We start from the raw sequence: 14830 nt of genomic DNA, 5'->3' as shown, positions 1-14830 counted from the left end.
GCGCGAATATTTCACTTGCATTAAATCTGGACCTTTGACTACTCCATTGGGCACTACTTCGATGGAAAAACATCGACAAAATCGGCTCAGTCTATGCTGTCAAACGGGGCCAGCATCAAAGGCCCGGATCACCCGAGAGATCACATCATGTGATCTCACGAGTGATCCGGGTCGTTGCTACCCCACCCGGGCACTGCCCGGTTGGGGTAGCATACACTGCTCCGACAAAATCCTAGTTTAGTGTCATGATATTTTAGGTTTAGTCTATGCTACCTCATTCGAGCACTGCCCGAATGGGGATCCAACGACCCACATTTTTTTGCATTTGAGATGTTCATGTGAACATCTCACATGCAAAAAAAATTGAGCCCTTGGATGCATCACATGGACAGTACATTTCAACCTAAAATATGAGTAATATCCCAATGATAAATCTAATGTCTCATGATTTGTAACGTCAAAAATATATAATTAATTACGCCTATGTGTAAAAATACAAACCGTATGCATGATTTGAGTATTACCCGTATGTTTAGGATATTATGTATCAACATGAACAGTGACTATAGACTAAACGGATATTTTATTAAAGTCTCAGAAATAGAATCACAAGAACGAATAGGAAAACATGGCGACACATAAACCACACATTCAAATCCACATCACAATCCAACACCACAGTCTCTTCCCATTCCTTTTACACACCAAATCACACGCCGGGAAATGCTTCTCCGTAGCCCCATTCCCTTCACTCCACCGCTCGTAAAACCCACTCGACCCCACCAAAGACACGTCGTCCCCTTCGCCTCCGCCGCCGTGTCCGCTTTCTCCATCTCCGACGAGTCCCTCTCCTCCCGCGGCTTCACCTTCCACCGCACCATCGACAACCTCAACCTCGACAGCCTCAACACCGTCTTCGAGGCCGTCGGATTCCCCCGCCGCGACGTGGAGAAGATCCGGGTCGCGCTGGAGCACACCGACGCCGTGCTCTGGGTGGAGTACGAGAAGACGCGGAAGCCGGTGGCGTTCGCCAGAGCCACGGGGGACGGGGTGTTCAACGCGATCATCTGGGATGTTGTGGTGGACCCCAGTTTCCAGGGGATTGGGCTGGGGAAGGCTGTGATGGAGAGATTGGTCTCCGATCTGGCGGAGAAGGGGATCGCCAATATTGCTCTGTATTCGGAGCCCCGAGTGCTGGGTTTTTACAGGCCACTCGGGTTCGTGGTGGATCCGGATGGGATCCGGGGAATGGTGTACTCTAGGAAGTCCAAAAAGATATAATTAATGTATATATACATGATTGATTTTATTCTATTTTTACTGTTTAATTTTGTAAAACAATGAAGAAATTCATTTCAATACTGTTAATGCAAGCTATGGCACAAGATCGAGCAACATTTTGATATGCGCGCATTCGGGCTAGAATTCGACTCTATCGCATTCGAGTTCCATTCGATGCAGATAGATTAGATGATTTTTCCTGGAATTCACGAGAGATGAACACAATGATCAAACAGAAACCGGCTTGCGAGTATATTGAAAACTTTAATTTTATGTTTGAACATGCATGTTTCAGTTTATTAGTACTTGAAATCCGCACAAGCACAAGTCCAAAAATAGTGCTGTAATATTTGACAGACGTATATTTTCTTTTGTGCAAACACTGAGTTACGTTCATAAAGATTAATGATTAGATTAAGCCAAATTCTACACACTGCTCGCCTCACCCAAAAGACGAAAACAGAAGCAGGGCTAATGATAGTGGGGTGCCTTTTCAAGTGTTTCTCTTCTTATGGTAGAATCGCTAATCATGATCGGATCCACTATCGCCACCATCTCCACCACCACCATTTGTCGCATCGCTCCAAGCAGTGCACGGATGATGGGGGCCATGTTTCCAGCACTCGGAGCCTGACGTATATATCCAGAGCTACTCAAATGTGTGTGTATATCATGTTTCCTGGTGTTTTTTTCACTGTTTTCACCTCAGAGTTGCCTGTTTTTCTCGAGTGAATATTCGATATTCGTTGCCATATGTACACCTCGGGTGACTAATGGCATTGGACACGAATGATTGTCGAAAGAAAGTAATTTGATCTGCAAGAATAGAAAAGCTAGAGACACTTGAGCATCAGCAATTTTAGCCACCACTGAAACTGAATGCATCTGTCATGTCATACGCGGGATCCTTAGTATAAAGCTAAGCTAGTTTTCGCATCATAAAAAGTACTATAACATATATATTTATTTTGAATTTTGATTGATGATATAACTTATTTGTATACTAGTGCAGTTATTGCCTCGTTATGTTTCAAACCAGCAAGCAAAGAGGAATTCCAAGCGGAGACCAGCTCAAATTAAGTTTGCTAAAACAATCTAAAGCAAAGCTATCCAACACAAATCAAGTTTTTAGCAAACAGCACGTCATTTGATTTTCTGTCCATGTCCATTATCGAGGGCTGTTGGTGTGTTTAGTTTGTCCTACATCGGTTGAGTAAAAAATCTGGGAGTGTAATATATAAACAATGACAAACCTCCTCTCTTGAGCTAGCTTTTGAGGTGAGTTAGGTCCAAGTCAATTTTTAACATGGTATCAGAGCCCGGGTTCCACCATTATGTGTTGGACTGACCATAATTGAGTCGACCCATCCCATAGTTGAGTCACTAGTTAATATCTTCACGTTTCATTCCTTTTCTTTTGAGGTGAGTTAGGTCCAAGTCAATTTTTTGTAACAAGGGCACGCTATATGATCAAAGGGTTTGAATGAATTTGATTTCAAATCAACATCTCAAATTCATTGCATTCAATTTGGCGCAAAACTAGAACGAAGGCTTTGAAGTAGTCTCTCGTGTTGCCCAAACATATTTTTTGAGAAAATGACTTTTTATTTGTTCTATTAATGGTCAAGTTGTCACATCAGCAATTAGCTAGATTAAAATAGCCTACACTAAATTTAGGTTCAAAACTTAACTTTGAAAAGTTAATACATCAAAATCCAAAATTGAATAAGTTAATGACTCAAAAAACTATTTTCTCATATTTTTTTTTTTGTTTTGATTTCAAATCCAGATCGAGAGCATTATTTGTCCAAAAATTATTGGAATTTGGGAACCGGATCAGTGAGAGCCAAAATAGAAGAGAAACAGGATTAAAATGGCAAAACCCGATATTTCAGAAGCCTGATCATTTAAAGAATGATCCTCTAGCTAGAGCTTCAGATAGAAATTGGTTGAAAGAGTTGAACACTTATATATAAATATACGATGATCATATTCGTTTTTATACATAGATGCTTAAAATGTTTATATATGCATGCTCAATATGTCTGAATGGTCGAGAGAACTCCAACATAATATGTCTTGGAAGAAAAAGAATGATTAATGTATATGTTAGTAATTTGTACAAGTGGTAATTAAGCTGTGAATTTTTAGACAACATAGACCTTGAGTAAATTAATACCCGGCCCATATGATCATTTTTTTAAATATTTCATTGATTATAATTTATTTTCTCCATTTTACTTATTTTGTCTAACTAACACAAATATATTTTATCTATAATTTTGGCTGGGAGAGAATCATCAGTACCCTTTTTGGCGTTTACTATATCATGTGTTGTTTTACATATGTCATCGTTGAATTGCTTGTCACACTGCTCTGATTTTAATTCTGAAAAAAAAGCCCCCTGCCGTTACATAAATCCTGGTTTTGCATCCAAAAGAGGGAGAAACTAGAAAGATCTCAGCATTGGTTGTGTTTGTAAGAAATCAGAAATTGCTTGGTGTGGAGGATAAAATATTGATTAATTATTGATATTTGTTTTATCCAATGTCCGATTGAAGTTCCGTAAAAAATTAATGTCATTCATCATTATTTTATCTTATAATCTTTATATTTTGTATTGATCTGATCATCATACCATCCGTGAACGAAACGGTGTACAACAGTACTAAGGTAGTATTTTAGAGAGTTTATGGGAAAAACTTTTCAACTTTTTATTCACAAAATTTCTAAAAGAGTTTCCTAGAAGCTCTTTCAAATCCTACCTAATAGTTGGATAATATGCGGCGAGATGAACTAGTTAACTTAGTCTTTATGTTGATTTCCACGAATACATAGATAGTAGGTAGTTTGTTTCATCAACATAAAAAGCTGAAACAGTACTAGTAGCCGATACAAATGAAAGAAGGCAAAAATGGCTTAATAGTCCACCCGCACCCGCCTTCCCTCGCTGATCAGTTAGTGAAAGAGTTTATTGTCCCGGAATTAATTATTTAGGCGGTGACGGAGTGATCGGTGAATTTCGCCCTGACACGAGGAGCGTTACATGAAACATCATCCTGATCAAGATCTCTAAATATGTTGTAGGAACTGCTAACCAAAAGTTCTGCCACCATTTCGCGAAGATCGGATGCTTCTTCTCTGAGCCGAGCGTTTTCGTGGAGAATTTGATCGTGGCTCTCGGAAAGGATATTCAGTTTATCGATGAGATTGTGATACTCGGCCCTCAGATGGAGAACATGAGAACGGAGCTCGTCGAGGTGCCTCTGCTTACGCATCCTCGACCGCCGAGCCGATTCCCGGTTCGATATCATCCTCCTCTTCTTCCTCTCATCGATGATGGTGTTGCTTAGCTGATCATACGGGTGGTCTTCCGCTTCATCAGAAGTGGAGTTACTGCTCATGCACAGGGAATTCGGGAGGACGAATTCTTCGACCACCACCGGAAGGGAAGATTGATGATTCGGGAAGTTGAATGTCTTGAGATCAAGAAACGATCTTGAACTGGTTTGATCCAAGTTGAAGTGGGAGGGAATAATATTCGAAGTGTTGTCATGAGGAAAATAGTTCATTTCTTACTTGGATATGTGTTGGTTTTATTTCTATATAACAAGTGGTGTTGTAGTGATGTAGGCTTAATGTTTTTTTTGTGGATGATTTTGAGGTGGTAGGGGACAATGTATGAAGAGGGCAAGGGATTTATAGGACAAGTTTTCGACATTTCTATATCGAGCTCATTGGATAGAATAGTTGTTTTTCCACCAATAAAATAACGAGGGATTACAAATTATGGATAGAGATAATTGTTTCCCTCCCTCCCAATTTTAGGGGAAATGCTTTTTCGGTCCAATATATTGATCATTTTTTTTTTTTTACTTTGGTTCATTAAATTTTCAAAATTTGGTTTTGCTACACTAACTTTTAATTTTCAATGATTTTCATTCAATTGCCGACGTGACAGCTAGACAAGTCAACATTTTCCTATGTCACGTCATTATTTTCGGATGTTACGTCAGTATTTTCCGGTGCCACATCAGCAGTTGAACCAAAATACCCGAAAACTAAAAGTTAGTGTACCAAAACAAAAATTTTAAATGTTAATAGACCAAAACCAAAAAATGGACAAGTTAATGGACCAAAAAAAATATTTTTCTCCTTTTTTATTATATTTTTTAATTTTAAAAAATTTTCTTATGTGAAGATCTCACTGGTCTATCCGAGCTTAGTCATGACATTTTTTTTAATATTTAATGTATCACTTTTTTTTTTTTTACTCTAGATATGAATCGGATCGATCTGTCTCATTATATAGATTTGTGAGACCATATCACAAATTAAAAGACCTACTATTTTTTTTAATGTAGGCATTTATACTTTTATCGTTTGGTTCGATGATGGTATAATATAAGTTATTTTTATAATAATGATTAGAATATTCAAAGATGCAGATAATTATTGTACGTGGATAAAATATATGATGTTTGATATGATTTTAATTTGGAGAGTAAAATTGGTTTGATATTGTAAATACCTAAAAAACCCTTTACTTAATTTCAATTTATTTTAAATGTTTTGAAGATAAAATTAGCACATGTTTTCGGGTGGTTCTATGCTACTCCTGGTGAGGAGCTCCCCATCCCCTTTGGCCCTGTTTGAATTTGGTAGACATTTTTTAAAAAAAGCACTTTTTTAAGCTATAATTTTTGGCTTTTGAAAAAACTCTAATTTTGACTTTAAAAAGTGCTTATTTAAACACTTTTCTGGTCAGCCAAACACTTTATTAAATGAAAAGCACTTAAAAAAGTGTTTTTTTGGCCTGACTTTTGAAATCAAACTGTGCTTTTGAGTGACATCTGTGTCGGTTTTGCCTTTTTTCTTTCTTTTTTTTTTTCTTTCTCTTTCCTGTTTTTTTTTTTCACGGTTTTGCCTTTTTCCTTTTTTTATTTTTCTTTTTTTTTTCTTTTTCTCTTTCCTGTTTTTTTTTTTTTTTTCAAATTTGTTCTTCTTACTTTCACCATGAGGTAGTGCCATATAAATCATATGGAATGAGTTTCTTTTAAATTTTTTGTAGAGATTTTTTTTTCAAAATTCTGCATCATTAAATTTTTAATGGAATATTATTTTTTTAGTATTTTTTAAAATGTTTTTTTGTTTCATTATTTCGGAGACATATTTTATTTTCCTTTTTATATTAATATCTCCATTTATATAGATGAACACAATATTAATATGATGAAACATAAAAAAATTGAGATTCCTATAACACAATATTGAAAGATTGAAGGAATAATTTTTAGAATATCTTTTTTTTTTAACAAGGAATAAGAAAATTAAAAGATTATGTCAATTTGACTTTTGTGTTTTTTAGATTGTTATATACTCATTTATATAAAATATGAATAATTATTTTTAAAAAAAATTGGTTTTTTTGACGAGCCATGATATTTAACATCATTGAGTCATCTTTATTAGAACATGGTAGATCCTAATTTTTTTTTTGAAGAAATGGTATATACTAATTATGTGTGAATATTAAGAGAAATTTCATGGTTGAACAAAATATAAATCCCTTATAATTTTAAAATTTATCATATAAAGTCTTAAATTTTAAATTGAATCACAGAAAATTCAATTCTACAATTTTATAGAATAGCAATGATCAAGAAAAAAATTTAATAATAAATAAATAGTAAGAAAATAAAAAAAATAAATATTTTCAAAAAGAAAAAAATAATTAGGAAAGAACGAGAAATGAAAAAAAAAATGCCAAAACAAAAAATAAGAAAATAAGAGAAAAGAAGAGAGAAACCTGTGTAGTAAAAAACATGGTTAGGCAATTTAAAATGAAAAACAAAAGGGGTTTTAAAAAAAAAAAAAAAGAAAGAGAGAAATTATTAAAAAACACAATGTGTGTTTCAATCAAATAACATGGGGGGAGTAGAGCTCCTGGAGGAGCATAGACTCCCCCATGTTTTCTCAACACAAAAGCGTAATCCTCCCAACACCAGGTAGGGCAAAATAGATCGCCATCTTTACGCAAGAGAATAAATTGGTTTATGCAGGAGAAGAAATTGGATGAAGATGTTACAGAAAAATTTCTGGTATAATTTCAAACCATTGGATATAAACAAAAAATAAAATTACACACTTTCAATAAGAGTGAAACAACACAAAACATAAACCCAATATGGAATTTATATGGCACCAGATAACAAAAATCGAAGCTTTTTCTAACGGAAATCTTGGGTCAAAGGCTCAAAGCATATATTCCACCTGCAACTAACCATTCCATATTTTTGAAAAAATAAAAAATAAAATGAAAACACATAAAAAAAACGAAGAAGAGAGTAAAAAATCATAAACAGATAACAAATAGATGGTAAAAAAAAAAAAAAAGAAGTGCTCTGCTCTTTTCAAGAAAGCTGATAGTGAAAAGTTATTTAAAGTTTGTTAGTACAGTTAAAAAATATCATTGGGGTTTTGAGGGCATTTAAGTAAAACTGCCTGATTTATACATATTACTGTGGACATTGAATAACTTATGTTGGTGGTTGAGGCGTATTACTTTTACGGAACCAACAGTGAAATATAACGGGCCTTCCGATAAAAGCACTATTGTTGTCCTCGTACCAAACGCCTGATTAAATGGGACTTTGGCATGAATTCCACACTAATTTTCAAAAAAATTATTTCATATTTCTATAGCGAATCGACGTCAGAAAGATATTGTGTTTGGTGCGATTAATTGATAAGATAATATTAAAACCCATATTTAATCTACGCACCAAATTAACATCATATAATTAAACTATGTTCTATCAATTCACTAATGCACTCAAATTAATATTTCGATCATGATCTCGTACCAGGTACCAGATGATACCAATTATTTAGGAGCAATAATATAACGAGGCTTACGCATAAGCAGCAAAGAGACATCAGTTTTGAAAAACAGATAAAAATGGGTGATGTATGCCATTGCATGTAATGATTGGGGCCATTGTTGTCCTTTTTCTAATGAAATAATTATTTGGTTCGTTAATGGTTCTTCTGTAGATGTAACATGTCATTACCATGCACAAACTTAGGTGATGTTAATGTCATGCAACAGGGGAATCAATGCATCTAAAATTCTTAAATTTGATTTCCATATATCCCAAATTTTATCCAATGTATTTAATTAATTTATCATTATATATATAATATTATTAAAAATTATAAAGCTGTGTTTATGGATTTAATAATATATATAACTGGTAGACACTTTCTTTATACATAGTATAGATAGCCTAAATCAAGGGTAGATCCAAAACTTATATTAAGTTTATCTCAATTTGTCAATCCAAGTGAAACGAATTTTAAAAATAAAAATAGTACTACTCCAATAACACTCGCGAAAAAAAGATGGTTTAGAAAATTCGATCCTGAATAAATTTAAAATTATGACTCTGACATTGTAAATGTTAGAAATCAGTTCGATCAAACTTGATATTCCGAGAAATTTGACAGACAAACACACACAGCAATAGAAAGTACACAATCACAGATAAAAACCATGCAACACAGATCGAACACCAACGCACGCGAAAGCGATTTAAACAACACAAGTATTTACGTTGTTCGGCAAGGAATTTACCTACGTCCACGGGAGAACAACACAACACTTTTATTAATCACGAGCAGAAGAAGTCCAAAGTCAAAACCAGAACTTATTACAGAACTAGACCTGACAACTATAACGATTGATACAGACACGATTCAAGCTTTAAATTCTTGAATCTTTCTGTCACAATCTACGCCCCAGTTCTCTCCTCTGAATTCTCTCTCTTCTTCTTTCTCAAATATTTTCTGAAGGTTGAAGAATTTGATTTTCTGTTATGTTCGTTACGGTCAGCTTCCATCTGCTTATATAGAGAAAATACGCCGACTTTCCTTCTTAGGCTTTAGGTCAACAACTTACTAAGGCCCAACTCCAAAGTCAATATGGTCCAACCCGATAAGTCTTCTCACTTCCGTCTGATCTGCTTTCGTACTTCGATCTTCCTTCAAGCTTACAGCTTCACGGACAATTCATCTGACTCCTAACCAAATCCCAATACTCGAGCAATCGATCTGCCTGACTCATCCGAAGAACTCATTTGACCATCACCTTTAATTTGATCCCAGTATTCGATCTGACCATGAGCTCATCTAATCACTGAGCTCATCCGATCTCTATTCTTTAATCTAATCTTTCTCAATCGAGCTGATAGAAGCATACATCAACAGTTAAGATAGTTTCATAGATGCAACTAACCTTGTGAAAGCTCGACCGTTTACTACGTATTGCACGAATTATATTTGGAGGGCAAGCTAATGAACACCAAGTTATTTGAAGACAGACATTGATCAAGTGTCGGTGTTAACAAATAATTTTGAACCACGAAATATTGAAATAATGAACATTAAAATTGAGAATAAAAAAGAAAAAAAAAATTGCGATCGTGGGATTTAAATGGATTAAAAGTTTGTGATGTTGGGATGTAATTATTTATCCAAAGAATTTGTGAAAGAAAGAAAATTGTTTAGAAGTCAATATCAACGAGCCATCTTTTTAAAAGCATGAAATTCTCGAAATTGTATTAAACTCTAAATTGACAATTAGGTACTTGTGATTGATGACGAAATCTATTTCTTATTCTGAGAGAAATATTTTTAAAGAAAATGAAAACAACATATCTATTTTAATAAATATTTGATGACTCAAAGGGCACTTGTATTTGGAATAGATGGCCCCATATTTATTTTCATGCTTTAGCATGCTCACATCTGCTACCTAAATTACCATGACGATTGCAAACTATAATACATTATTTGGCTCGTGAGATGAGACGATGAAGAATATATGATAAATGAATAGTAAATCAATATGTATGTATAAAACCATGATTTATAATTTTAATATTTTGTAGAACTCGAATCAATGTTAGACGAAACAAATATACATAATCAATTAATGTCTCATCATTCGTGCCAAACAATGTCTAACATCTTAGTGTTCAGTTCTTGCTCGCATATAAAATAATGTCTTAATTTAGATTTAATGGTTCAAATATGATCTACATATGTGTTCGGTCCACATAAAAAGAAGACAGATATAGCCAAACTATAATTGAGTTATTGGATATATATTGCAGCATGATGGTATTATATATTTCACAAAAATTATTGTGAAATTATTTTATAGGTTAATTTTGTGAGATAGATTTTCAACTCGATATGACAAATAAAAAGTGTTATTTTTTATGTTAAAATTATTATTTTATATTTTAATTTATTTTTTAAAATAAAAATATTGAAGAAATATGAAATTTGAAATATCTAAATAGGATTGTAAAAAAATGTAACAAAATTAGGATTCATGTATGAATATAATAAATATATTTGTTTTCCAAATATATAAAAAAGATCAACGTAAAGAGCATATTAAAAACACGGGTGATGCTACATGTACACGAAAGATTATAAGTTGGATTACACATTGCACTTGAAATCACCAAATTATCTATCCATTTTATTTGAAAAAACTCTTTCAAAAATACATCAACGGATCAACGATAGTTATGTAATTTCAAGTGCAATGTGTAACCCAACGTGTAAACAATTAGCATTTCCCAAAAAACACATAGATGCTAAATATATTTAATATGAGTAATAAAAAATATATTATTTACAAGTTGTTGAACCAATTTATGAACTGTTTGATTGGATGAGATAATAAAATATATATAATATAAATATGATAAATCAATATAGTTGAATAAAATAATAGTATATGTTCTAATATTTTATATATAAAACTTAAATCAATCATTAAACAGAAGAAATTAATAATTAATTAACGTAATTATATAATATAAATATGATAAATCAATATAGTTAAATAAAATAATAGTATATGTTCTAATATTTTATATATAAAACTTAAATCAATCATTAAACAGAAGAAAATGAATAATTAATTAACGTAATTATATAATATAAATATGATAAATCAATATAGTTAAATAAAATAATAGTATATGTTCTAATATTTTATATATAAAACTTAAATCAATCATTAAACAGAAGAAAATGAATAATTAATTAACGTCTTATCATCTATGGTCCAGTGGTGCTTTAAAGGAAGCAAAATTATCCAACCTCATGTATCTTATAAAATTGAAATTATATACATGGCTGTAACATGTGGATACATTGTGACTTGTGAGGGTAGAATTGTATTTTCCGGATATAAATGGCCTTAACATAAAGTTTGCATGTATTCCTTCATGCTTCCACTTCTTTGTGTTTTTGCCAACTAGATTATGTAGCGTCCCTTTATGGGATGTTAATAACAAGTGGGAAATTATATATAATGTTGAATCATTAACTTTGAACATATATAAATCTTTCTATGTAATTGATAATCTTTTTAATGTAATTAAGCTTAATATATTGAATTTCGAATCACGTTGAATTTAAATATTTCTTTCGTCTTAATTATATAAATTTCATTTCCTTTTCAATTTGTCCGGAATGTAGTTCAATTTCTATATCTATGAGATTATTCTATGAAAATATATGGGTCTCACATGATCTAATGATATTGAAATAGAGGGAAAAACACTCCCGATGTAGCATAGACTAACCCATATCTATGATCATCTTTCTCGTTCTTAATAACAATCTCCTGTTAACTAATTAAGTATTGAAAAATACTCCCAAAAAAAAAAAAGTATCGAAAAACATTCATCTATTTTTCATAAACTACATAAAGATAAAATAGAAAATTTGTTTTAATTTTTTTCTAATGATTTTATTGATTTTTGTGAAAAAAAACAAATAAGCCTATATAGTATACTTGAGTCCATCGGAGCTCGGACTTAAATATTAAAAGTGAAAATAGTTTTTTTGAGTCCAAGAACTAGTCTATTTTTTTGGTTTGGTTCATTAAATTTTCAAAGTTTGGATTTGATACATTGAATTTTAATTTCAGCTATTTTGATCTAGTTGTGGATGTGCATCGTACCAAAAAATGTTGACATGACACCGTAAAATGCTGACATGTTAAGAAGCCACACCAGCAATTGAATCAAAATATCCAAAAATTAAAATTTAACGTACAAAAACCAAACTTTAAAAGTTAACAATAAATAGACAAATTAATGGAACAAAAAATCATTTTCCCACATAAAAATTTACCCAACTCGGTCCGGGAATTCTACATGCATGTGAGCACCCCTTTATGGAAATAGCCTATGCATTGCATTATTCTTTTTCACGACCTGAAAATTGTACTTGTGTAAACTCAATCAGTGCATTTTCATCGCTTTTCGGGGATTTTCGTTTTTGGAGAGAGAACCTTTCAACAAATTCGATATAAAGTTTATTCTTTATTAACATCATGATTTATATCTCTGGTATATGTCATGGTTGAAAAAATCGCCACAAAGCATTTGTAATGATGCCACTGATCTTCTCCTTTTAGTAACGTTTCTTGAAAATTCCCCTCTATAAACCTAGAAGAATAAATTTTAGCTATAATATTTGCATATATGTTTATATATCTGTACTTAATTATGATGCTCTTTAGTACATCGCAATTTTGTCTCAACCTAATCATGTACTCGCAAACGAATATTGTTTTATAAAAATAATTATTAATAACCCAAATTGCTACATTTTGATGTCAGTTTTATTTGTCTAATTCAAATATTTCTTAGTTCACATACATACTTGTGATGAAATGGATAGAATATCCTATACAAAGTTAAAACTATCTTTTTCTTAACACCTTTGAATCGGAATTTAGAATAGTGAAACATATTCTATCAGTGTTGAACTGTGCCTAATTTCAATTTGTAGTGGAACAATATTAAAAGTTAAAAAAATTTGGAACAAAGTCTCCAAGTCTATAAAATTATTGGAATTATACAAATTAGATTCAAAATTGTTTTCAAATTTGAACTTGAGTACCAAAAAAAAGAAAAAAGAAAAAATGAATGCATGTGTACAAAAAAGTAAACAAATTGTGGAATTGCCTATTCACCCTAATTTGGTGATCTCTAAACAAAATAATTAAAATAAAATTTTTAAATTTTGTGGATGTATCGAAAAAGTATTGCCAAATCTCAGCAGTGGCAACTTGCAGCCGCGAATAATTTAATTTCTTTATGTAGAAAAACATTAAAAAATTTTGGTATTCGGGTCACTATAACTATAATTAATCTTTCATGGGCTTTGTTTAGGTTATTCTCCACTTATCCACATTTCTTAGCATATATAAAATTGATCTAAAGTTAATATGAGAATTAAATTCGGACATCCCATCGTGGCAGAAAGACGAATTTACAAGGAACATTGAACAAGTATATATAAAAAATATTGCCAATAGTACGTACAAATGAAGCAAAATTAGAGTACTAGATAATTTTCGTGAAAAGCATAAAGTTGAAAAAATTTGTTGATTGTGTAATATAAAACAGAAACAACTTTTATCCAAAAACAAAAACAAAAAACAAAAACCAGAAACAACTTGTTTTATATTCTCTTTTGGTCATTTCAACAACCAAAAATCGAATTTAAAAATTTCTTCGAAGATCCATGCATTTGTGTGATTCCTCATTCAAAACATCTTTCACTCCCAAAAATAACACACACAAACTATTTCTCCAATAAAAATAGAAATAAGATCCATAAAAAAAGCACACACACACACACACACACACACACAAATTACGTAAGTATTTTTAAAACATTATCGTAGAATGAGTGCTTGATACTCATGAGATTTAACATCATGCATCATCTCGTTTTTGACTTAAATTGGCTCAAGTTTTACGATTATTAAAGTTTAAATAGCTATATTATCCTTGTTTTTCCATTTGTTATTTCATTCTTAATCATTTCATCTCATAAGTCGAACTTTACTCATCAAATGTAAGTTTTCTATTCTATCATACTCTAATAACGAATAAATCAATGAAGAGTAGGTCTCTTATGAAACGGATTAACTTGATATATAACTGTAGCGACAAGTAATAATTTTACAAAAATTAATATATTTTTCATGGGTCGGGACGGATTGGGAACCCTCTCACAAAATTATAACTAGGAGATAACATTTAAAAATTATCAACGTTAATCATTCTTTATACAAAAATTCAATATACTTAAAATTAAATTCATATTAAAATACGATTAACTATGAACCCATTAATTATATGGCAAGAATACTCATGCGTACTACATATAGCGTTTTTCTATTAAAATTAATAATGGAGCATATATAACTTGAATATGTGATGATGTTTTCTATTTTTAGTTTTTTTTAAAGAGACTTGTGGGCTTGTTTCCATATGGGCCTGATTAATATTTATTATTTAAGGGCCTTAATGAATAATCATAATTAATAATAATTCAATAAAAATAAAGTCGAATTAGTGGGCTAATAATTAATAAAATGAATGATACCCCATGAAAGAGATTAATTATACTTTGCTCTCATCACAAGCCATAATATATATCT

At 31.9% G+C, this 14830-nt stretch overlaps 2 protein-coding genes across 2 annotated transcripts; one reads left to right on the top strand and one right to left on the bottom strand.

The window, feature by feature from the left end:
* Window positions 1-638: 638 nt before the first annotated feature.
* LOC140876029 (GCN5-related N-acetyltransferase 1, chloroplastic) lies at window positions 639-1373 on the top strand. Its single transcript, XM_073279870.1, has one exon. It carries the CDS (start codon window positions 724-726, stop codon window positions 1279-1281), a length of 558 nt encoding a protein of 185 aa, XP_073135971.1. The 5' UTR covers window positions 639-723; the 3' UTR covers window positions 1282-1373.
* A 2901-nt stretch (window positions 1374-4274) lies between these two features.
* On the bottom strand, window positions 4275-4853 carry LOC140873896 (basic leucine zipper 43-like). Its single transcript, XM_073277184.1, has one exon. The coding sequence runs from the start codon at window positions 4851-4853 to the stop codon at window positions 4275-4277; it is 579 nt and encodes a 192-aa protein (XP_073133285.1).
* Window positions 4854-14830: the final 9977 nt, after the last annotated feature.

The sequence above is a fragment of the Henckelia pumila genome, chromosome 1, assembly GCF_033568475.1.
Source record: "Henckelia pumila isolate YLH828 chromosome 1, ASM3356847v2, whole genome shotgun sequence".
NCBI classification, from domain to species: domain Eukaryota; kingdom Viridiplantae; phylum Streptophyta; class Magnoliopsida; order Lamiales; family Gesneriaceae; genus Henckelia; species Henckelia pumila.
This window is presented reverse-complemented; position numbering and strand designations above follow the sequence as displayed.